Source organism: Tribolium madens, unplaced genomic scaffold (assembly GCF_015345945.1).
Source record: "Tribolium madens isolate multiple individuals breed KSU strain unplaced genomic scaffold, Tmad_KSU_1.1 Scaffold_91;HRSCAF=231;Tcas5.2_LG7, whole genome shotgun sequence".
NCBI lineage: Eukaryota > Metazoa > Arthropoda > Insecta > Coleoptera > Tenebrionidae > Tribolium > Tribolium madens.
The window spans coordinates 8,173,721-8,198,300 of record NW_025401063.1 but is presented as its reverse complement, the minus strand read 5'-3'; the positions used below and the strand labels follow the sequence as shown (position 1 = coordinate 8,198,300).

Genomic DNA, 24,580 nt, shown 5'->3' with positions numbered 1-24,580 from the left:
AATAGTGATAGAAATGACAGGAGGTAGTGTTGCTGGGTTAGGTAGCTTAACTTTTGAACAATAAATTTTAAACTTATAGTCGCTATCGTGCATGGTTGAAACTTGGTGATGAACATTTTTATAATAAATAACACTACAGTGTAGTTTACAAATAATTTATTTCATATACCTTTATTCAAATTATTTTTATGTTTATTTACTTTTAATTAAACAAAAATAATAGTTAATTATTTTATGACTTCACAGTTTTTTGTTAGGAACGATAATTTTCGTGCTTTCTCTACAAATGCCTCTTATTTAAAATTTAAGTTGTTGAATTATTGCAAAATTATCACCAGATAGGTCTGAATGGGTCCTAAAATAAATTCTATTTGGACTTTTCTAAAGGTTTTTGGGATGAAAATATGTTAGGAGATTACTGTTACAATGTTATAAAGAAAACTGGTCCAACAAAAGTATAAATAACAAAGTAAAATAACTCATGTTTAATCAGTTGTTTGGCGGTTTTTGTGTTTTGTCAATTACCTACATATTTCTTAAACGAGACGGTGAATTTTTTTATTTTATTTTTTGAACTCGGTGCCTCAAAATCTATAAGAAATTATAACTTTCAGCTATGGTATAAAAATAGTGTAAACTAGTGATAATGAGCAGTATAACAGCTGTTAATTTTGAAATACTAAGTCCGAAGTCAATTGATTTTAAGGTTTAAAACAAAAAATTCCGTAACTGCCTAGTACAAATGTTGATTAATTTACTTAATAAACCACTTTTGTTGCCATTGCATAGGAGCTGACTGAACTGTCTTGTAAACAGAATGATTCTGTATTAATTTATTGATCCATATAATGTTTCACGAGTATAATAATTAATTAACTAATACACTGTAAACATTTAAATCTTTTAATCACATTAAAGTAAATTCTATTATGTTGATAATGAAACAACTAATGGTTCGACTTTAATGGTATAAGTATAATGGATAATAATAGACGAAATGAATAAAAAGTTTTAATGATTAATAACCTTTTTTGTTTAATTTATATTAAAGCTTGTTCTATTGTACATAAATTACTTTTTATGTAGGTACCTACGTACTTTTCAACTTTTTCAAATAAAGGATCTCTAGCTGGAATACCTGACGCATGCAAAACTCGAGATTAAACCTAAACAAGTTGCATAATGAGACCATTAGGCGTGATTAGACGTACTATTGCAACATTTAACTTTCAGAATAGTGCTGCTGCGAAGCAATAATAATTTTTTAGTTATTAATTCTTTTTAGTAATTAATTTATTAAAAAATACAAAATTTCGATATTTGAAGTGATACAGATAGATAATTCTGTGAAAACCCAAATTTCAAATTTGAGCCAAACGTGAATTGTAGTTAGAATAGGACCGGCGGACGTTAAATCGTCTCGCCGGCAAATTGCTTCAAAGGCGTAATGGCCTGCGACAAATTGGCAGTCCTGAATGACTCTATTCTCTTACCTATAACTACACACTAAAGCTACTCCTTGCTGAAATGACTGATACATATTCCTTATCATAAGTTTCCTTGCATTTAAACACAATGTTTAATAGGGGAAATAATTAGGATCACATATTATTGAGTTATTGATATTGGTATTGTCAGAATTTATGATTATTAAAGACCATATTGACATATTGTACTTTAAGAAAACGGATAATAACAAAAACTGAGTTTGTGAAAGCATTATTAAAGTTTGCCGACATCTGATAAAGAAAATTTTAACCAAAGCGGTAGTTTTATATCTAATAAACTGAACTACGAGTATGTTATAATCACTGATTTTTTGGATTCCAAATTAGAAAGTTTTTTAAGTAGGTTAGACGAAACTACGAGAATATTACGCCATAACTAAAATAATAAATGAATAAAAACGTTGAAAAGGTAAATTGAGATTATGGATGATTGAGATAAATGTCAATTAAGTTTACAATATACATACCACGAACTTCCTCCTCTGCAACCTACACTTTTCTCACATTCAGTAAAAATGTCTCGTTTGTGTATTGTCCTACTCTGTTATGTTTTCATGCCGTATGAAGGTGACAAGATTCATTTGCAATTATCGCCAATTATATTGTTGTGGTGACAGGTCGACAAGGGGTTGGGGGTTCTGACCAAGATTGGGGTTATATAACGGTGCGTCCAAATGCCCATATGTTTTGGTGGTTGTATTACACCACGTATAATAATGTTTCCAGTTACACTGACAGACCATTAATCATTTGGCTGCAAGGTGAGCCCTTAAAGTGCTACAATTAGCAAGCTATTAAACATAGGTTTTCCTAGGCGGTCCTGGAATGCCAGCAAGTGGTTTTGGGAATTTTCTTGAAATAGGACCTCTTGACTCGAATTTTAATTCCCGTAAAGGGTCATTTATCGAAAATTTTAACGTTTTATTTATTGATAATCCAGTAGGAGTGGGGTTTAGTTACATTTCCGATAATGAGACAAAAATGGTCACTAATGGAGACGAAACTGCTGAAGATTTGTACAATTTCTTGAAAATATTTCTTAAGGAAACGCATCCCGAATTTAGAAAAGTGCCTATTTACGTTTTTGGAGAATCCTACGGCGGAAAAATGGCAACGGAATTTGTGTACAAACTGACACAGGTTTATCATTCTAATTTGAATTTCTATTCATTTATTAATTTATTAATAGAAGGAAAAAACTGAAAATTTGACTTTGTGTAATTTAAAAGCACTTGCGTTGGGAGACGCTTTCATATCTCCTATTAGTTACATAAATAATTACGCCCCTATGGCTTTTTATTTGGTAAGTAATTTTTAATAGTCATGAAATGTTAACTAAGGTAATCCGATAAAGTTTTGTAATTTATTTGATATTCTTTATAATTGAATTTTGTGCTTCAAAAGGGATTAGTCAATAAGCGGGTTTCCACACGAATTGATGAATTGACTAAACAAATTCAAGTTTTAATTAACAAAAAAGAATACGTGAAGGCATCGGATGTTGATGACAACATCATGATCGAGTTGGATCGCATTCTGAATGTGGATTTTTATAATATTGTGCGAAAAATTAACTCGACTTGGATGACCGGTTAGTCAAATTTTATTCATTTATTGTGTGCATGTTTAGAATATTTTTTTCGTTTAAGACTTTCAGGAAATTATGAACATGTTGGAATATGTCATGAATAGTAAAGTCAAAAATAAACTAAATATTACAGAAGACGTTTATTGGGAGTACAATTCAGACATCTACAACTCCTTGAAAGGAGATATACTGAAAAGCGTCACAGATAAAAGTGAGATAGAAAATATTCAGAATATTTATTTTACTTAATTTTGTTTGCAGTTGAAACGATTCTTAATACAACTGACATAAAAGTTCTTGTTTATAATGGAATGCTTGATTTTATAGTAAATACCGCAGGTACATTATTTTTGTATTTTTTTTCTGGTGATGTTTGCGGATGTGATTGAGGTGTTACTGTTTGATGTGAAAAACTTGTTAATTTATCTCATTTACATTTATTTCTTTTTGTTAACTCTAACTTTTGTTTTGTTTATTTTTTTATTGGGTATTCCGAAGTTGCATTGTACTTTTTAATTTTTGCTATAATGGAAATTATTATTTTATAATTTTAATTAATCGATCTGTGGGAGTTTTAAGTTTAAAAGTAAAACAGCCTGAGGCTTTTTCGAAAAACTTTATCAGGTAATAATTAAATCTGAAAATTCTAAAAAATTACAGCCTTGTCAAGAATTTAATTACCGACGCTATCAGGCAACTAATTATGTTATTAAATTTAGGAACAGTGACTTGGTTAGACAATTTAATGTGGACAGGGAAAGAAAAGTGGTCAACTCAGAATGAGACTGTGTTTGAAATGTATGATATAATTGAGGGATATTCAAAAAAAGTTGATAATTTAGTGTTTTATGTTATTTTCAGAGCTGGACATAGTGTGAGTAAAATATTTTTTTGTTACTTTTGTAACATTTGTTGTGCTTTTAGGTACCTGCAGATAATTTACCTGTATTGAATGAAATTTTGCGCAGAGAGATATTGGTTGAGTTGTAAATGATTATTCAATACGCCGCCTTAGGCAAAGTAGGTAAAACGTTTCAACGATGCTTAGAATAGACGCTCCAATGAACAGTCCTGCAGTTCCTCCAATTGATACTAAAGTTCTTGTAAATTATGTTGTACGAAGAGGAATCCTGACTTACCTACTAAGTCCATCGTAGTTCTTACAACAATACGTTTAAAACGTGATGTCGGTAATGACTGCAAGTTAATAAAAATCTCACCATGGGAACTTTTAACTCTGGAAAGTAGCAATAAAGAGCAAGATTTTATAGGAGTATTTTCTACTTACTCTTTTGTATCTGCCACAACTTTATATTCGGGCTCAATGCAAGACGGCAGGCAATCACAAACTAATCCCGGCTTGTCAAATCCTTTGGCATGAAGTCTATTTACTGTCTCTAAAATGTGAAATGTTTGAACATTTACCTTCATAATTTGCTTGCTCGTTACCAAAGTTGTCAGTTAAACACTTCAAACCCTCGATGTCACAGTATTTTTTCTTGTCTGCAAAGTTCGAGATTAATTGAAGATATTTTGATGCAGATACTGACTTAAAACAGGCATCAGATGATGAGTGCAGTTGCATAAATCGATATGGGCGTCAGCATGGCATTGTACAACACAAGTCGAATAACTGTAAAACTCGTGAACAATTAAATCGTTCGGTTTTTCTTCAGGAAATCTGCATCTGCGTTTTTCGACTGGTAAAAGCCTCACGTTTTCGTCATTTTCTATCTCTATTATCTAAGAATTGTCTGTAAAAATGTAACTGTATTTTAATCATGACCTACATTTATAGAAATATTGTAAGTTTCCCCTAGCATGACGTCTTTTCGTTGGTCGGGATCCGAATTTATAAAAGGAACATCCTCTCGAGCGTGGAAATATAACTGCACTCACAAAAAACTTTAAAGGCATCTTAAATAATTTTTCAAATACCAACCCTAACATCTTCTATAGTTTGTATAAACAGTGCTCCCGGACCCGTTTTTCTGTTCGAAAAGAAATGAAAATCTGAAGCATGTTGAGACGGCTTTCTGAAAATAATTAATTAATCAAACTGATTTATTTCAATCTTCAGTTGCACTTTGTGTGGAGAGAATTGAATGAATAGCATATTCCATATTCAGTTTCCAGCGGCAGAAATTTCTCACAGCAGTCAAAAGGGGTTTCATTCCATTTACATTTTGATAAAAGCTGTGAACACTTCTTTCGGAACTAAAAATAATCACTAGAGTAATTCAACACAAGTTGGAGTTTCTACTTTTTCAACAATATCAGCAAAGTCCAATTTCTCACAAATGCTACATGGTGTGTGACAAGAATAACAGCTGCCGGTAAAAAATATTAAATCTGCAATAAACTGCTGGACGGCTTCGGCCTCTTCTTTATCACTGTAATCGATTTTATTTTGATTATTAGTTGGAGTATTTGCTTACCCGTTCCAGGCCACTTCAGAACTGCTAATTTCGCAAAGTGTGACAGCTGGAAAAGAAGTGTTCCAGTTCAAGTAAGCGGTTTCTGTGACGAAACTGATGGCGTTCTCAGTGTATGATTTATACGAAGCTTTGAAGACTAATATCATACCATAAAAGCTCAAAATAAAAATTGCTGTCCAGGTCAATCTATTTTAAGTTACGTATTTATTTGGTCAGCGTTACAATGGCTGTGATACCTTATTATGGTAGGCCGCTTTTCGTCGGCTACATATTTCAATCCGTGTAGAGTTGTGTTTTTTCCGTAATATTTTAATCTGGAAAATATCATACTCACAGGGTTGCGACTTGACGAGAATTATTCAATACCTGAACTGGATAACATCAACGCAAGCAACGATTTATTCAAATAGTATCTAAAATTAGATAGGCATCTAATGTAATTCTACCTGATCTGACTTCATTGTTGTAATAGAGTAGATAATTTCAAATATTATGGGTCCGCATTTTATCGATTTCCATTACGAGCATTAAATTTCTAACATTACTACTGTAAAGTAATTTTATGTCATAAATACGTAATTTTGGTAATACTAAAACTGTTCAATATACCAAAAAACAGTAAAATTAGAAACAAATAAAACTAGTAATACATTTTTCTGAATCCGCTGTATTAGAGGTTCGACAAAAAAACGCAAGTAGGGAATGCAGACTTGTAATTTTGTCCAAATGTTTATTTTATGTTGTGGAGATTAAATAATAAGAACCGAAAAAAATATGTTTTATGTAACATCCGAACCACCGCTTTATGTAATATAATATAATAATTATTTATAGTTTATTGTTCCACAGAAATATGTTTTGTTAGTATACAGCCATAGACTTGGCGCAATAAAAAACTACGAACACAATAATGTATAAAGGGTTAATCGTAAACATAGAAACAGAATAAATTTTTAACGCTAAAATTTGTTGCTTTAACATTAATTAATTCGCTTCTTGTTTGGCTTTCGATTGTTTGTTTTTTTTTTTTGGTATTTTAAATATCTGCAGCGAGTATTATTTCATTTGTTATCATATTGTTTAATTTTCAAGAGTCGTCATGGTAAAGAACCACGTTGAAATAGTGTCTTTAAAATAACAAGTTGAATTAAAATGCATCTGCTGAAGTCTCAGTAGCATTAATCTCGACTGACATCTGAAATAAATTTAAGGTTTCATTTCGTTACAGTGTCAGTGTGCTCAATAACTGGGAAAGTTTGATTAGTTACTTGCAATGTTAATGAATATTTTTGCTCAAGCAGACTTAATAAATTGAAATTCAGAGATTGTTTACGCGTCAAACTTTGAATAGAAGTCCTAATCACGTCTCAATAAAACGTATATAGTGAATATACTTCCACTAACTTCCTCAGTAATTCGTCGATGATTAAACTTTCTTAACTGGATAGTTATCGTGCTGACGGCAGTTTCCTCGCAGATCAACACGTGTTGTGATTTTTGCGCGTCTTTGAATCGCAATAATAAAATTCAAAGTTAAGTGTTAAAGTTGGTCTTTGTTGCAGACAAATGAGATAATTTAAGACACTTTGTTGTAGACAAAAGCGTCAAAATTTTGCAGCACATCCGTATAACAGTGCAGCTCCGGCTCATATTTTAACTGTAACGCCTTCCTTTCGGCGATTCCACCCCCGAGAATATAACAAAACACTCGCTCTCGCACACACAAGATACGACCGATTTAAAAGCAAATATCTTATGAGAAGATAGAAGTGGCAGCTCGACAACAATTTAGCAAGACACCCTTTTTCGCAATAATCGGTCGGAAATTACCAGCACATTTCTGCAGGCAATTTTCGAGTGTTTGTTTCGAAACTGTTGCGGTTTCGCTTAAAGTCTGCACTTGCTGGATGGATTCGAAAGAAATTGCGGACGTGTCAAATGCACCGCGCTGTGGTGACACTTACCCAAAACCAATGAAAAACCATTTAAAGTTTATAATACTAAGGAAATACTTCAAAGTTTGCTTCATATGTTGGATACAGATGCGGTCTATTGTGTACTACGCTGTTCGAAAAAACACCGTCTTTTATACCACGCAACATCGACGCTTGAATTCAATGCTTTCTTTAAGGTTTAATAAAGAATAGAATTCTATGAATTTGCCTGTTTTTCGTTCAACACAATACGCATTCGACATGGTTTGACAAACCTAAACATTTATTTTCTGGGTATATTTGAGTTTGTGGAAAAATTGATTTATCCAAATACTAAAAACAATGGAATATTGGAAATGTGGGAATCTATCAAATTTGGGCTTTTTCTGATTTCCGGAAAAAAAGTTTTTGTTACTTGTATTATAATATAATAATAATAAGATGCACTAATAAGTAGACAAACTTAGCTTGTACACAAAAAATGTCAGGAATCTCTAATAACGTTGCAACTTGCATATGGAAGCTTAAAGATAATAGAACGCGAGAGAACATTGGAAGAGCTTGTGAGAAACTGGAGAAGTTTATAATTAAATTATCCAATTATACGCAATGTTAAATTCCATTTGTATGTGTACATAAAGATTTGATGATATACGCCTGTTTGTCAAATAACTTTAAAATGAAAAAAAAAATTTCGTTAACTATGTAGCATATTGAGTGCATATTAAGTGGGAAGCGGCTTTTAATGTCTAATTAGTACCTTAATGTATTTTTTCTATAATACTAGTGATATTAAATTATAAATAAGAACTGATATGTTATTAAACGGGTTTTTCTTGATAAAACTTTGTAATAATTTTCATTTAGTATAAGTACTTACAAAGTTTTTATTAAGTTGACAAATTATTGGGCATTAAAACACTCATGTAGTCATCTTGTAGTATAAGAAAATTGTTGTGTAAGATTAATTAGGGTTTAAGGGAAAGGGTTTATTGTTTCTCTAGATTGATTGTCAACTAGGTCGTATAGTTAACAAGAGACTATATTATTACACCAAAGTTTAAGATACAGACAAGTTACAACAAAGTGCTATGACTAGTTTCCAAGTTTGTTAACAGACTAGAAATATGAATTAAACTTTAACAAACCGACTAAGAAAATGTTGCACAAATACGTTTATTATTTGGTGAGTAGAAGCAATGAATGACTTGTTAATAACCGTTAGGTAAAACCATGATTTCAAAGGACCACATCACAACCTAAAGATTTATGGATGAATGATTATGAAAAGATTTGCTTTATGCAGATTGGAAGGATCCCTTGAAAGTGATTTAATGCTTTCTACAGTAGTATAGCAACTTTCTTAAAATCATTGCTTACAAGACAGAAAAAGCGTTTTATTGCAGTATCTACAAGGAAGTGTTAACTAAATAGTTTCCTGCAAAGGCTTGCTCATGCAATCAAAAGCAAATATTTAAGGGCGCTGTTTGACAAATAAATGCAAATACCTATGTATCGTATTATGTCCATCTAAAACTAAATTACAATCCCATTGTGTTTATCACAATTTGTTTAAAAATATTTTTGTTATCGAACGCACAATTATGTATATTGACGTCGCAGCAGCGACATGAATTATGGTTTTATTATTTTATTTGAAGTAACCCTTTTGCGATTTGGAGTAGAGTAGTAAGGACTCTCAAGTTTATTTAGGGTAGTGCGATTATTTAGACAAACTTTGTTGATTTGAAAATCAATGGTTTTACACACCAATTGGATCGCTGATTAACAAACAAACATATTGTAAGTTTTGGGATTGATTTTGTACCACATTTCACGCCATTTATTGACGTTAAAATGTCGTGATGTTTCAATTATAATGTAATTTATGCTAAGAAGAAGTTTTGATGTTGTCTTTATTATTTGGTAGGGTACCTTTTCTGACACCTAAACAAATATTGTAATTACTGCTCTCAAGGCTTCTTTCTCGTTTCTGGAAAGTTTATAAAGTTGAAGGTTTGTAGTGGCATCAAAATGACTTCTGTCACGTCTAAGTTAAGCAGAATAAGATAATTTTACCAAAGTGACTGTATGTTATGTGGGTACAGAATTGCAGTTGTTGGAGTCATCTTACATTAAGAATTTCAAATATCAAATTACAGTTTATGGTAGCAGCTGTTTGAAAAAATCGACATTAAGGAAATATTCTTAATACTGCTTAAAATTCTTCCATATAATTGATCATTTTAAAGTTCTTGCGTTTTATTTAAATACATGAATTTTATTAATTTATATTTGCACTTAACATAATATAGTTTCATCATACGTGCAAGTTGCAAGTTTGTTCGAAACTTTTGCATGCTAGAAGCTTGACCCTCCTTGTTTACGCTGGAAAGGTTAACTAGTGGGTCGTTGAAACATTTTCCTGGGGTTATGTATGGATTTAGAAAGTTTGTTTTTTAATTTATCAAAATAGTTGCTTACAAAATTTTAAGTATGTAATTGAAAAAAAAGCCAATTGTATGTTTCACAAAAAACACATTTTTTCAGCTTTGTTCTTAATAAAATGCTTGTAAGTTTATTATATTTTTATTTTATTTTTTATTTTTGATTTAATACATTGGATATTAAGTGATTAATCAATTTTAATCAATCAAATTAAATTACTTGATACATTTTCCACTAGTAAAAATTCGGTGTAATTTTTTCAGTCACTTTTGTTTCATTTGAAACAAATTTCAGTCCAGCGTAGCGCTTGTTTCTTTTTTGGTTTATTTGCTTCAGTATTTCGCAACTAGACACAATTTCTATTTTATTAAATTTTTGCCATTATACTTCGCTCCTGCTTGCCTATGCGTAAACCCAATAAGACCCGATGTATATTCGAAATATCTCCTCTTCACACGAAACATCCCCTGCTCTCTTTTTTGGGCAATAAAATCCACGTGGTGCCACTTCATCAAACATCGAACACAAAAATGCATCCGCACTGAGCCCTCCCGGAGTCTCCGGAAACACGTGATGCTGCGTGGACCGCCAATGATTTGGTCCAGTACCAAATTTCCCCGTTAGACAGCGCTGCTGCGTCCGGAAAATCTGTGCTGTATCTCTTCGCAACTTCAGTTTTCGGCAAGTAACGATAAACGCTGGCGCGCTCTCAATTTTCTCACACACGCCGGAGTCGACGTGAATGAGACCAATTTTCGATTGTAATTTGAGAAAATTTCACTAAACGGAAAATGGAGAGGACCGGTTAAGTGATGGTAAATAGTCCTTCAAACGGGTAAAAATACTCTCCGCTGAAAGTTTCGTAAGGGGGCGTCCTAATTTATTTTAACCAGCCGCAAATTCGGCCGAAATTTTCGCATAATTGGAAATAAGTTGATTGATCGCTTGTCACTAACATCGCTGTGCCAATAATAGATTTTTTAATATTCATAATACGATTGATTGCTGAATATGGCACGCGGTTTCTCATAATAATTTACGTTTCAATTTCTGAATAAAAAATTTCTTGATTCGTCTAATGTAATGTAATTAAATGTTTATTGTAAACGGGTTTGGACGGTTGAAACAATCCTAATATAATTAAACTCAAAACCCGTAATCATTGGAATTATTAATTTCATTCCATCGATTGGAATAAAATATTTGTGCCGCGAGGACGCTTTAATGTGAAGTGTTTTTTTTTACCTTTGCTAAATAAACTTCAAAATAGTGTCTCGCTCAGTGACTTAATAAACTTTCTTGATACCTAAAGAACTTTCATGATGGCATATTTCATAACAAGGAGTATCCTGCTCTTTGTTACATTGTTTGCTGATATCAGTGTTTTCGGTAAGTAATTTTTATTAACTTCGGTACTATTTATTTTCTAAAAACGTGTACAGATACGGGCATAATAATTCACCATGTTAATACGTGCTTGGAGGAGATAATAGTTGGCATTAATCAAAACCGCGCAGTTTCGCCAGAATGTCCATTTTGTTCTCCAGCGAAATTTGAGATTAGAGTTAGGTGCGCCATAGAGACTTGTCCAAGCTTAATTAAATGTTAACATAGCTAAATTAGGAGCGCTTAGAGACAAGCTTCAAATGTTCGATTATAAAAGGTAAGTATAAAAATGTATTCATTTAATTTGAAAGACATTCAGTTTGCTTTTTAGCCAGGGGCTGGTAAAAAACGCGTAGAACTGAAAAGGGTCTCTTGAATGTAAATTATGTCGTATCGAATGGTTGGCATCAAAAATTGCTTTGAATAAAAATATTTTAAATAGAAGTTAAAACTCTAAGCAAAAAAATAAGAAAAAATATTTCGTTTGAGTTCAAAGGAAAAGACGATTGAGGATAATAAAAATGTTTCAAATGTATGGAAAAGTTGATTTTACAATTATTGATTTTATTGAGTATTATTTCCAATTATGCTGACTTTGCTGTGATCTTTGATGTTTGATATTAAAACGTTTTTTTCCAGTTCATTGTAATTTAGGAAATGATTTTGATTGAAAAAATCGTTAAATTTTGTAACTCCACAACTCCATATCTATTATCATGAACATATAACAACATGGAAACAGGCCCTGGGTTCTCATATAATTCCAAGCTTCATAAATTTCTCCCATAAACAGAGGGAGTAATAATAGGCTATGCCTGGACATAGTTGTAAAAGATTTACGAACATTTTTAATACTCCAGACGTACTTTACATTCAAATAAAACTAACATTTTATGGAAACGTTGCATTTTTTATTATATGTGCAAAGTATATTGAATTGTGTTTGCATAAAATCAACTCAAAATCGTCGTTGTCTAAAACACTCTTGACACCTTATTTTTTATTTCATTACTAAGAGCAATCGTCAATCCCTGACATTATTGAAAACACAACCTAAATTTTTTATGTTTGGTACAATAAAATTTCGATGAAAAAGGTGCCCGTAAGTATAAAAAATAGTGAATAATCGAGCCATAATAAAGCAAAAAATAAAATTCAAATCCAAATAACCGAGAGATTTTTATATGAAATAAATCTGACTGTTGTGGTAAAACTCTAGGCAGAGATGAGACACAGATGCTTTGTAAAAAGTCAAGCTGTGGCGTTAAACAGGTACCCCCGAGGAAGAAAAACTCTTTGGGAAAACAAGCTGGGAAAACATTTTTTATAAAAAAAATCAAGCAAAGAAAACACGCTCGAGGTAAAATTATTGAAAATATCTACCGAAATAAAATTTGTCTGAAGCAGGCCTGAGCTTGTTATTAATTAAATAATTAGTCTAGAAGTTTATTTATTAGATTACGCTATCGATTAAGCTTACTCTTGTCTTCTTTGTGTCGCTAATTAAACGTTGAGGGCCTAATTATAATGATCAGATAGTAGGTACGGAGGGTTTATTTGGCAATTACGCCGTTGATGAAATTGTTGTGATGAAGTAAAAAAAGTGTTGATGGTTCATGAAGAAGAAGACATTTTGAGAATGTGCCTGCGAGAATTTTATTTACATAACATTGAGTGGAAAAACCGAATATTCGAATTTCTCCTGAGAACGCGAATATCTCTTGCAAACTGAAAAAAGTTTCAGTGTAAATTATTCAAACAGTTAAAATCGCGGAATTTATATCAACCACGTCTTTAAATTCTTCAATAATTCATAAGAATTTCTCGTAAACAGCTAAAGGAAGTTATTGTTATTTGTTTGGCAAAAATTATAATAAATTTTTGATCGTTCGATGCCCATGCGAGCGTTTTTATTTTTGCAAATTTTGGTGTTGAAATGCGCATCTTTCAACTTCTAATGAAACAATGTTTTTATATCAAGTGGACCCCAGCTGAGGAAAACAAGCGGTCGGTTTAATAACCAACTCGAAATTGCTTGTGGTCCTCTTTTTGTTTGTCTTTATTACTACACTAAACGGTAGGTTTTCAAACAAATTCTTCGAAATCAGTTCAAATTACCACCCGACTCTATCTCAAAATCTGACCTCAAAGTATATATTCCAGAGACGTGTGAGTGGAGGTTAAGGTCGGTGTTCGATCTAAAATAAAAAATATCACAGACTTAAAATTATGTTTTGCACCCTGAAAACTCTTTCTCTCAAAAATGCTGCAATTTGTCATTGTAATAACCAAATAAATCAAATAACGATCCTCAATCTTCCGTCGTTTGATCCACCGAATTCAATATCAGCGCATTTATAATAAGAATGATGAAACTGAGTATAAGAACGTAATGAAGTAGAAGGATGTGATTGATTTTTCAACAAATTTTTAGGTATTTTTATCCAAAATCAGGTGCAAAGCAATTTGAGTTTTTTGGTAAACATTCTGGCTAAATAAACAATTCTATGAAATATTGTGTGCCTGAAATGAGAGAAATTTTGCATTTATTTACAGTCAATATAGTGTAATTGAACAAATAAATAAATTACAGTCGAATTAATGTGCCATGTTTTGAATAAAAGTGTAAATAATGAAATATGCAGTATTCGACTTCATGTCAGGGTTGTGGTTATTTTGATACATTGCCATTTAGAGTGTAACAACTACAGTTTATATAACAACTTTATAAACTGATTTGTTGAGGGTTTTATTTTTGCAATTATTATTGTTCTCTCCGAATTAACAAACCAAAATAGATTTTTTGTAACTGTGTATTTACTAAATAATTTCTTTCGTACTTTAAACATAAATTACCAGTAAACAAATTGCTGAAAATGTATTACTACATTAATTAATTATTATTGCAGTTGTAATCAAAATAAAGTTATTTGATGAATAAATTTTTATCAATTTGTCAAAAATACAAAACGTCGTGCTAGACTGGATAATTTAAGAACTCAAAGGACCCCAAATGAGGCTCAGATGAATGAATACTCATCATTTACGGCAAGGTAAGTCAAAATTATTAAATTGTGACAATTGATGCAAACTGAAATTTTGTTCAAAATTTGCGGCTAAGCTAAAAATAACAAAGGAATTTTACTTTGTTCTTTAGATTTTGGCGTAAATAAAATAAAATTATAAACGCTGTTTCCAAATACGGTTATTTTATAAATGCGAAACATCTTAACGGTATTTGAATATTTTATCTTCCAATTGAGGATAAAATGGTATTTGTTCGGCAAACGTAGGGGTGAATTTGTATTAAAAATAATTGATTTTTTAATCATGTTTGGTTAAATTTATACACAGCAAAAACGAAAAATTTAATAAGGTGTGTTACAGTTGCAGAATAAAACTCCTATTATATTGATATCGGTGTGGAATTAAATTTCGCGATCGTGCTTGTATGGATTTTGATGGAATGCAAAATCAGGGCGCTCTATTTTAATGTTTGATACAACAAACTTTATTAGAATACACGAGTGTTCCGCGTTCATATTTTGTTGCGTGAGAATTTTGTAAACGAGGAAGAATGTTGCGGTTGTCGAAGTTGTTTACTCTTTAGATGACGAAAATCTGCGAAACGTGGCAACGCGCTGAAGTTTTCATCCGATGCAACTGTCGCAGAAAACTCCTTCGGTGGCATAGGAAAGCTGCAAGTTACTTCATGTAGTGAAATACTTTACTTGACGTATTTAAAATAAGACAGAGAGAATGACTTCATCGTCAAAAACCACAGTATGTACTATATCGTACACAAAATGCGGATTAATGTTAGTCTTTGTATTAATGCCTCATAAATTTTTTTATTTAGGATTATCTTTTAACACGTCCTACGCAGGATGTATTCTGCACGATCTGTGCCTGTTGTATCCCCTTAAAATTTTAATAACGCAGGTTTGCCTAATACTGTATACAGCCGCAACACGGAAAATGATAACAGTGGACCTTTATCTGTCACCGTAACCACCTATCATTAAAATTTCACTGCGTTTTGTTTCAGTTAAATGGACGGTTGTTTTTAATAAAATAACGGCTAAATAATGGGTTTCTGGAAACGGTACACAAAAAATATTCAGTTGAGTTTTTCATTAACATTTCACATTAATTATATAAATGACATATTTGCAACGGGAATTGTCAGGGAATTAATTTGCAGTGGAGAAACACAAAGGATTTTTGGTTTAAAATTTTCAAACGCGAGCAAATATTAATGATATGTTAATAACGAAAATATTTATTTTTTGTAGATTTTTTTGCCATACCTATTAACATGCATCATATGAATAAAATATTAGATAAATAAGTTTGAAGTTTCTTTTATATTAAAGCTGAAATAAACCGTAAAGATAAAAATTCAACGATTTAACTTTTTAAATTTACAGTGTTATAATATGATTAATTAAAACAATAACAATAGTGTCCTAATTACAATTTTTAAAATTACCAATGTTTAAATGTTTAAATGTTGAAAGGCAAAATATGCCCTAAACAATTTTGTTAATTAAAATGGTGGATGCGCCGGGCATAAAGTTTTATTGTTTCTTAAGCAATTATTTCTATTAGCCAAAAGTAAGTATTTGTTTAATAAATTAATAAATATGTCACTTTTGTTGCAGGATCAATTTGACTAAATATGTAGTTTGTTTTAAAATATTTAGTAAGGCGACAAAATTATTTATTTTAATGTATTTCAGTTTTTCTAATTGTGTACTAATACCATTCAAATACCAAAAAGTGTATTTAACCTAACTCGTATATCTTGATTAGGCAGATAATGAGGATTAAGACTTCTCATGTTGCTCTTGTTAACCCCTTACTGGGTGATGAGCAAATCCAGAGTTATTTCTTGTGATAACGTACCGGATCTTCGAAATTTGGATGAAAAATGCAAATGTGCAAAACTGAAAAATTATAATTCCATTCACGCCCATTCGCTGCCACTACAATTGAAATTAGGGCGTGTCTCAGCCGTCGCAAAGACAAGGGAGGTCCCAACACTGCTACTTGACACAAAAGCTGTGCTAAGTCGAAGAAACAGCAACAATGTTTAGAGGGCTCTTTGTCATTGATTTTTCGCGTGTTGATGAGACGACGTAATGTCGCCTCAAGCGCAGATGTCAAAATGATTTGGGCCCGCATTTATATAGAACTTGAGGATATCGATTCATACACATTATACATCTACTGATTGGTCCTTACACCATGCCGGTTTGGCAAAGATTGCTTCTTTTGCTTGACGCGGGCCAGTAATTCTTGCCGTAAAATGAAGCGGTAATGATCGACTGAAGGATCTGTTCGAAACACTCGAGTGGAATGATTGGTGTATCTCGTTAGCTTGATTGCCGATACGTTTAATCCATTACTTTTAATTCGATTCTTTGTTCTAAGAACTTGCTACAACACCCTTTCTTACACAGACCTTTAAACATATCCCTAATGGCACCGCCCGGTTAGCAATTTTCAAGAGTCTTATTAGAGAGTTTTTGAAAAAGGAATTTAATGCCAAGCGTATTCTGATGGAGGATTTTTAAAAAAAGTAACAAAGAAAACGACCAAAAATATGCTCAATAACGGTTTTAAGTCTCTAAATGTATCTAATAGAAAATAATTTATTATTAAAAGTTTCAATGACAATAATTTCGAACACTTCTTGTTTGCCAGGTGAGTAAAAATATTTGAGCTTTAATTCAAATAAAATTTTAACTGCTTTTTTACTACTACATTTTCACGTTTACGGTAACGTATTGTAAAACTAAACCAATTAGAAACTTGAAATGAGCCGTCCAATTCTCGAATTTTGCCGTACTTGTTTCATTTAAGATCAAGATCGTGTTGTTTTTAAGTGAACGTCCTTATCTTTATAAGAAAACTGTCTTAATTCCGTTGAAACTGTGACATTATTCCCACTGTAATTCTCTTATTTTTTTCGGGTTTGTTTGAACGTGAGTAAAATAGGCCGAGATGCGTCAGGTGATGAATGATAAGGCGGAAACATGACGGCATTGAGCATAAAAGCGCGTAATAAAACCTTAAATCGCGGCCGCTTCATTTCTACTTGTGCTTTTCTTATTCCCGTGCATAACACTTTAGCGAATTCGAGAGTTTTGCAGAACGACTAAGAGAAAGCATTTTAGGATCTAATTTCGAAGTTTTGAGATTTGCCCTAGCATGCAAGCGCGTTTGGGAACGGCACACTTTTTTTGACGCAAGCAGTATAATCATTAGCAAAATAAAACGTAGAAGTTTTTTCGCTTAAAAGGAACAAAATGAACAAGTCGGTTCGCAAAACTGCCATTTTGTACGAGTGAACGTTTCCTTTGTGTTTCCAACTGGTATCGATTGCGTTGTAGTTTTAATTTTGAGTTTCACCAGCCACTAACACCCCTTTTGACCAAGTTTTAAGCTGATTTAGGTGAGTGTGAGAGCAGGGCTGTGTAATCCATGCGAATGTGACCAGGAGCGGAGTCTCTTGACACGGACGGGGATTATAGATTTCCTTCTTCGGCGGTGCACTGAGTATAACGCAAACACAACCAGAATATTATTACGAACTTGTCAAATTTCGTGTCGAGAATCAATAATGCGACGAACTTTATCGTGTTTTTGTTAATGCTATTAAAGGATTTGACGTCAAGAAGATTACCGATTAAAAAACACAGCGAACCTACCTGAACTCTTTTTTAATTTAATCGCCTGTTAATCTGATTAAAATATGGAGCTAAGTGGTGCTTATTCGATTACGAGAAGCGCTTCGAATCAATATTCCGACGGGAATAAAACATTTATTAAGTTTTTGCTTTTTTCAGGAAAATTCGTGTTACAGCTAAATCTCAAATAAAGCCCGCTCTGCATATTGCAATTGTTGCAACGGTGGATGGGTTATCAAAATTGCTCTATTTTTCTCGTTGTTCTAAACCAAAGTCAACAAATAACTAGTTGTAATGTTTTCACATTCATCTGTCCTAATTTTAGTTTCTCTACTTGGTAAATTTCTAAACTAATAAACTCTGTTTAAAAAACACGACACAAATGTTATCTTAAATACAATTAAATTATTAATTATTTAATTATTATTATTATTTAATTTTATCAGTTATCACTTCTCATATTCTTTGTTAATTTTTTAACTAAATTTAAATAACTGAATTTATTTTTTTTACCCAAGTTATGTTTTGCCTATGAAGTAAAATAAGTCACTAGTTTTTTCTAGTTTTGGTCTACAAAATAATATTGAGTATAAAAAAAAGTTTTAAAATTTACATGTTTTAAAAATAAATAAATAAAACTCTGTTTTGTTGGTTAATTTTTAACTAAAACACTATATTTTGAGTTAATACTGTTTGACTTTAGTAGTGTATTTCCGTGGTGTTATTTAAACCGTTGATAGACATATTGGTAAATTCGCCTTGCCATCTCACTCCAGACACGGAAACACGCACGCATTTGATTACATCAATAGGCATACAACTTCGCTTTTTCGCTCAATTTCTCCCTTCTGTAGAAAATAGGATAGCAACTTTATTATACTTTGAATAACCATTCGCATGTATAAAAAATTAGATCGTCATTAAATTCCTACGTGAATTTTATGAAAAGGGTAAATATTTCAGGTTCTAATTATTTCAGCCGGTAACACCTCAGCAGTAAAGGCTGTGAAGACGCGCAATCTTGAAACACGCCAATTAAATATAATTTGGATTCCTCGCGGCTCAAGCTCTTTATTCTAATGACAATTCTACTCAGCTTGAAATCAGTTTTGTTCTTTTAGTTGCGTCGAAGATGTAATTATTTTTCACGGTGCTTAGCACGAAATTTTCCTCGATGATGTTTTTGTTTTGAATAACTTCCGGTGTCCCGTATTCTTTTGTTTCTATAAGATTTAAACTGTCAAGAAGTTGTCAGGAAATAAATGTGGGGTTATTGTACCAAAAATAAAAATACGATGTGTAAACAAAGTATTGGACGAAATGCGAATTTAGTCACTGTTGGATAATAGCCTAAAACGGAACAGAAGCAAAGAGAACGGAGTAATTTCTCCCATTTCTATTGACTGCAAAGCAGAGAAATTTCTTACGTAACATACAATTTATCCGGAAGGATTGATTGTTTTCAGTGTCTCGTTCTTTTTTTTTTGTCTTTTATGTCCTAGGCAATCTTTCAGTTTTTATTTTTATTTAATTCAAGATAATTAAGGGCAGGATTAATTAATACTGACTCAGGCAGACGCAATTCAATTTTAACAAGAATACAAACAAATAAATTGAAGCTGTTTATTCTCGAGTTGAAGCAAGCAACTTAATTAATTATATTGGAAATCGTTTCTAACATTTCACCCGATAAAATATAAATAAGGGTAGATGCGTTGCAAGTCCGGTGATGATGATGATGATGATGATGGCGGAGGCATGGACCAAAAACCTGCTGCAATTGACCTTTAAGGGTTTTAGTATAGATAAAAACAAGGGTGTGTTTGCTACATTGAACGAACAGAGGATTTCGACTCGATTTCGCGCGTTTTATCCCTAGTCCGCAACCGGGTATGCAAAAAAACACAAGTGTCACTTAGATTGGCATTTTCCTGACAGCTTAAAGGACCCTAATATGGTTATTGCGGCCAATCTTATTAAAGAAAATGAAATTAAACAGCTCTTGACCCAATTCCGCAAGCTGCCATATTATGACAAAAAAGCTGGGAATTAACGCAATCTTACACCCCAATAAAACTGGTGTGGTTTTAGGAAACCACGATGCAAGTGAAACTTAAATCATTTTATTTTTTTTATGTTATTTTATTGTATTTTATTTTTTTATGTTATTTTATTTTATTTTATTATATTTTATTTTATAAAAAAAAAATTGGGCATTGACCATTTTCCACGTGGCCAAGGAGGCTGATCATTAGGGATAGTGTTGCTATCAACTAATGATATGAGTCCAGTAATTGTACGTGCAGGCACGACATTTATACTTTGACAGTGAAACAAACACTTAATTGATAATTGTCAGATGAATGGCAAATGTTACGGAAACAATAGGCGCCGCCATATTGGCCTTGGCTGTTCTGCGGAGCGCTTTACCCTTACTCCGCGGCCAGCTGTAATGCGACATGCAAAGGCGATCGAAAAATTTTGTAGCGTATAAAAATTTCACTTTAAAAAATCTTAGTGATCGATTCTGTACACTTTTCTTAGTTTTAACTTTTACAAATATCACATTGTCAATATTTTTCGGAACTGTATTTTGAGCAGGAGTTTATGATTTAGGTACCTCCGAGTTATCTATACTTTATCAGAAAGCTTCATTAGATTTTGTGTGTTATGCTTGAGAAATTGATTTTTGCCACCTTAGCGAACAATGGATTTTTCTCTTCTATTATAAAAAAATAGTAGATAATCAAAATCGCGCTCTAGAGAATAATGCCACGCACGATGAGATACCAAGAACATGACAATAGCTATTTATGAACAAGATCACACTCGTGGTCCAACACGTCGTGTGCAAAAAACAGCCATTCTGCATCTTAGTTCATACAAGATTTTTTTAAATGTGGTTGTAAAAAGCATAGACATCAAATTCTAATTGGAAACCTGTGATTTTAATAATTTTCCAAAATGATACTACTATTGGGACGTTGCTATGAAAATAGTATTTTAAGTTATGTATGTCATACTTATTAACACTAGTGATAAAATAAAGTCATATTTTATAATTAGTGATAAAATTAAGCACATTTGACAAGTAAAATGAAATATCACAATGGTTGCTTTTCTCAACCTTATTGGAAAAAAATGTTTAGAAATTCTATCTGTGACATTTATTTTTTGATATTTTTCATATCTATTCACTCTTATCCATGATCTTGTATATGTTTTTTCATAATGATATTTATCCGCAAACGTCACAGAAGTGACCACTTTTATGACTAAATGACACTGGTAAAAGTTTTACTTTTCAGACATGGAGTAAAGACACTGTTATTACGCCTAAGCGTTTTCACTTTTACTTGACACTTACTTTCTCATTTACCACTGTTGTCTCTTTCTTTTCTCTTTCGTTTTTTCAGGATTTTCTGGAGAGGTACAAGGTAGATTATCAGTATTCGACATTTAGCACTATAAACTACACCAGTTATTCACCAGTTAAATCCATCAACACTTTCGAAATCTCAACACAAATTCCGAAACTGACGCGTGACGTTTGTTATGATATGATTTTATTGCAAAGCGTCCTGATTATTGAGATGATTTACTTGATTATTGGTGTGTTGCTCTTTTTTCTCCATCTGAATCGTTTGCAGATAAAATAGTAAATGTTATTTAGAGTAAAAGTGAGTTTATGTAGCTCAGCTGAATCCATTTGCCTCACTCCGTTCGGCAAAATTAACGTTCAGCTTCGCCACATAAACAATCATTTTTACTCCTAATAACATAATCTACTATTAGTACAGGTTCAAAAACTTTGCCAATAAAAGCCACAAATAACGTTAAATCTAACTATAACTATCTACAACTCAGAATATAGCTTCTTTGTTTCCACTAATAGTCTGCAGCAAAAAAAATCTGGAAAATTATTTTTCCAATAGAAATAAATACGGGCAAAGTGCAAAATTTGGACCCCCGTAATATCGAAATTCTTATATATTCTTCGCTTTTTAGTATAATTCAGTTTGGCTATAAAAATTGTTTTTCTCTATTGGTATATAATTACTAGGAGTAATTAATTTCGTTACCCGATATAATTATTAGGTTCAATAAAACTTGTGATTAACTACTGTTCCTCCTGTTCATTTAGAAGGTGGGCAATTACAGAACGTTCAACGCCATAAAATTCTGTCTTTTATGGTTTCTAGAATTAGTGAGTGGAACACCTATCATGAATCAGAAGGAGAATTGTATAAAATCTTTATTTGTTTTCGTTCGATTTTCTGCCTTTTCTTATAACCTTATTTTAGGTTTCTACTAAAACTAAATTTTATTTTTATGAAAATACATTATGTATGTTTGTTATTTTTATATAAATTCTGCTTTATTAAAGCTAAGCTTTAAAATAAGCAAAAACTGGCAGCTTAGACAAGTTTGCTTTTTTCGTTGCAAATTAAAAAGATAAAATTAGAATAGAAAAGCTTTTAGTAATAATTGTAGCCTTATATTTGTAGATTTAATCAGACTTCATAATACAGAAACCCTCAGAAACCTTTTTTAAAAATTTGTTTTTCTCGTAATCGAAATAATTCAAGCAGCAAGCGTATTTGCGCTGCATCTTCGGTTATGCAATATTTAGCAGATGGATAAGAGCCTCTTGAGCTTCTGTAATGTTTATTCAGTAAATTTGTTTGGACAGCACTTGGACTGGCTTTGTCCGGTTCCGGTGCCACAGTGATATTACGCTGTTATAACCAAGCTTAGTTTAATCCGGACTTTCCCAAATGGATATGCGTTTCCTCACATGGTTCTTCCGAAAATACATTTAACCCTTCAAGAAAAAACAACTTTTTTTATTAAATCTAATTTCGCTCAAATGGAGGGCGAAATTATTTCTATAGGGAGTGAAAATCCACTATTATCCATTGTAGTACAACAATAATGATTATGATGACAAACAGAGGGTTGGGGTGCGTATCATTGATTGACGAGCGCCGAAACATTACAATCAAATTAACTTTGGAATCAGTGGTACATTGTGAAAGGGAATGAAGTAATGATCTGCGGAATAAAAATGTCTGGTGTTTTCGAATTGAAGAATTGAAAACTCAATTAGAAAATTTTCAAATAATTCTCTCACAGCTCTGGTATATTTCGACGGTTTTAGACTACAGACAAGTCGATTCTAATATATGATTCGAATGATTGCTTTGGAAAGTCTGGAGCAGTTTCTTATTGGCTTAGAGCGCTTCTGGAGTGTAAGTACATTTCTTAAACAATTCGAGCATAAAGTAGTAACTAGCCCATGCTCAGCAAGCGTTTCTAAAAACTAAAACCCCATAAATATTCCCAAGCTTTGAGCCCTTACAAATATAATTGAAATCTCCAGAGAGTGGAAGACTCGATCTTTTATTACACATAAAATGTTGTTTATTTATGGCCCATCTTCGATACAGAACTTATGTGTACCAGATCCCTCAGCACTTTCCCAAAGCCCACTAAATTATCTGCTAAACTTACGTACTAATACCACTGTTTTCAAACTAGTAACTTTGCTAATTAATTTGTACATATGCTTGTTATTTTGCGACCCAATAGATTTATAGCTTATGCGAATTTAATAAAGTATTGACGATTTCCAGAAGTTCCTTTTCCCAACTGCAAGCAACTTCATGTACAAACTTAACCAACCGAATTTGTGCAGTTTAACGTAATTGTTTGTATATCATTAGTTTTTGGAGGCACATACGTCTGTGTGTTCTTTTGCAAGCTTGCGAATTAGTTTAAATTTACACTTTAAAGGTTCTTCTAAAAGGGTTCTGCGGCGTAGGAAACTTACTTCGCATGGTTTGCCTTGTGTGAACATATTCAACTGTATTTGGTTATAAAGTAGAAGGATACTAAACTTACCCCAACTCTACCTAAACAGCCACGCCTGTCTATTATGTAACAATAAACGAACAGAAGGGATATATTTCACATAATTCCCTTCAAGTGCTGAAGTTAAAGCGGTGTTAATCCAGTTATAATAACTCTCTCTAAGAGCAAATATTTAATGAAACATTCAAATGACAAATGTGTGCATTTTTTGGTGGTGTTATCGAGTTAAGAGCCCTCAAGCTTCATCAGTTTTTCGTCGGTTAAACCAGAATGTGCGCTTATTTTATCCGGAAAGGAAAAAGTGACCGTCTGAACGTGCGATATATCATAAAACCAAGAGTTATACTAAGTTAGCTAAGTGATCGATGGTACGTGGAGTTAGCCGACATCGTGTGCTGTAGACTTGATGCAGTTTATCGATTCATATTAGTTGTGAGGAATCCAAATTATCAATCGCTGACAAGAGTAAAAAGGGTTGACCCCTTTTGTGACAATGCCATATCTTAAACAGCCCCAAGTCAAGTTGTCGAGACAAGCTAACAAGTCCGAAGTGCTAACATAAATCTAACGTCAGAGAATTATGATTACGTCTCTGAGAGGCTATAAATCAAGCGCTATGTTAATGTTCAATCATTCAACACTAAATTATTATCCTTATTTCGATCCGACTAGATTGGACCGTAAACCAAACTTAATCTAAAACTTTGCA

The 24,580-nt window shown here is 32.4% G+C and overlaps 3 protein-coding genes across 5 annotated transcripts in view; 2 read left to right on the top strand and 1 right to left on the bottom strand.

Moving 5' to 3' along the window:
• Positions 1-2,033: 2,033 nt before the first annotated feature.
• Positions 2,034-4,446, top strand: LOC123010376 (retinoid-inducible serine carboxypeptidase-like). 3 transcript variants are annotated; one of them, XM_044407234.1, is made up of 9 exons: positions 2,034-2,075; positions 2,126-2,269; positions 2,323-2,648; positions 2,698-2,811; positions 2,913-3,099; positions 3,158-3,307; positions 3,358-3,435; positions 3,816-3,970; positions 4,021-4,446. In XM_044407234.1, exons 1-9 carry the CDS (start codon positions 2,063-2,065, stop codon positions 4,084-4,086), a joined length of 1,233 nt encoding a protein of 410 aa, XP_044263169.1. In that variant the 5' UTR covers positions 2,034-2,062; the 3' UTR covers positions 4,087-4,446. The 3 variants fall into 3 exon arrangements, with proteins under 3 accessions (XP_044263169.1, XP_044263168.1, XP_044263170.1); XM_044407233.1 differs by having other exon boundaries at positions 3,816-4,446; XM_044407235.1 differs by lacking the exon at positions 2,034-2,075 and having other exon boundaries at positions 2,077-2,172; positions 2,235-2,269; positions 3,816-4,446.
• LOC123010377 (pickpocket protein 19-like) lies at positions 3,670-5,962 on the bottom strand. Its single transcript, XM_044407236.1, has 12 exons — positions 5,901-5,962; positions 5,771-5,848; positions 5,535-5,720; positions 5,360-5,489; positions 5,183-5,313; positions 5,039-5,132; positions 4,887-4,985; positions 4,647-4,839; positions 4,546-4,599; positions 4,385-4,493; positions 4,236-4,333; positions 3,670-4,188 (listed from the first exon to the last, which is right to left on the bottom strand). The coding sequence occupies exons 3-12, from the start codon at positions 5,678-5,680 to the stop codon at positions 4,091-4,093; spliced, it is 1,152 nt and encodes a 383-aa protein (XP_044263171.1). The 5' UTR covers positions 5,681-5,720; positions 5,771-5,848; positions 5,901-5,962; the 3' UTR covers positions 3,670-4,090.
• Positions 5,963-10,608: 4,646 nt separating this feature from the next.
• Positions 10,609-24,580, top strand: part of LOC123011307 — a 124,602-nt gene continuing 110,630 nt past the window's right edge. Inside the window, exon 1 of the mRNA XM_044408676.1 lies at positions 10,609-11,305. Coding sequence (XP_044264611.1) covers positions 11,236-11,305 — 70 coding nt within the window. The 5' untranslated portion in view covers positions 10,609-11,235. The remainder of the gene's footprint in view (positions 11,306-24,580) is intronic.

Coding starts and splice junctions, on each gene's coding strand:
- LOC123010376 (XM_044407233.1), top strand. Junction 3,100..3,157: donor TAACTCGACTTGGATGACCG/GTTAGTCAAATT, acceptor TTTTCGTTTAAG/ACTTTCAGGAAATTATGAAC. Junction 3,308..3,357: donor GAAAAGCGTCACAGATAAAA/GTGAGATAGAAA, acceptor TTTTGTTTGCAG/TTGAAACGATTCTTAATACA.
- LOC123010377 (XM_044407236.1), bottom strand. CDS start 5,680: ATGATATTAGTCTTCAAAGCTTCGTATAAATCATACACTGAGAACGCC. Junction 5,314..5,359: donor TTGCTGATATTGTTGAAAAA/GTAGAAACTCCA, acceptor GATTATTTTTAG/TTCCGAAAGAAGTGTTCACA. Junction 4,189..4,235: donor AACTACGATGGACTTAGTAG/GTAAGTCAGGAT, acceptor CAAGAACTTTAG/TATCAATTGGAGGAACTGCA.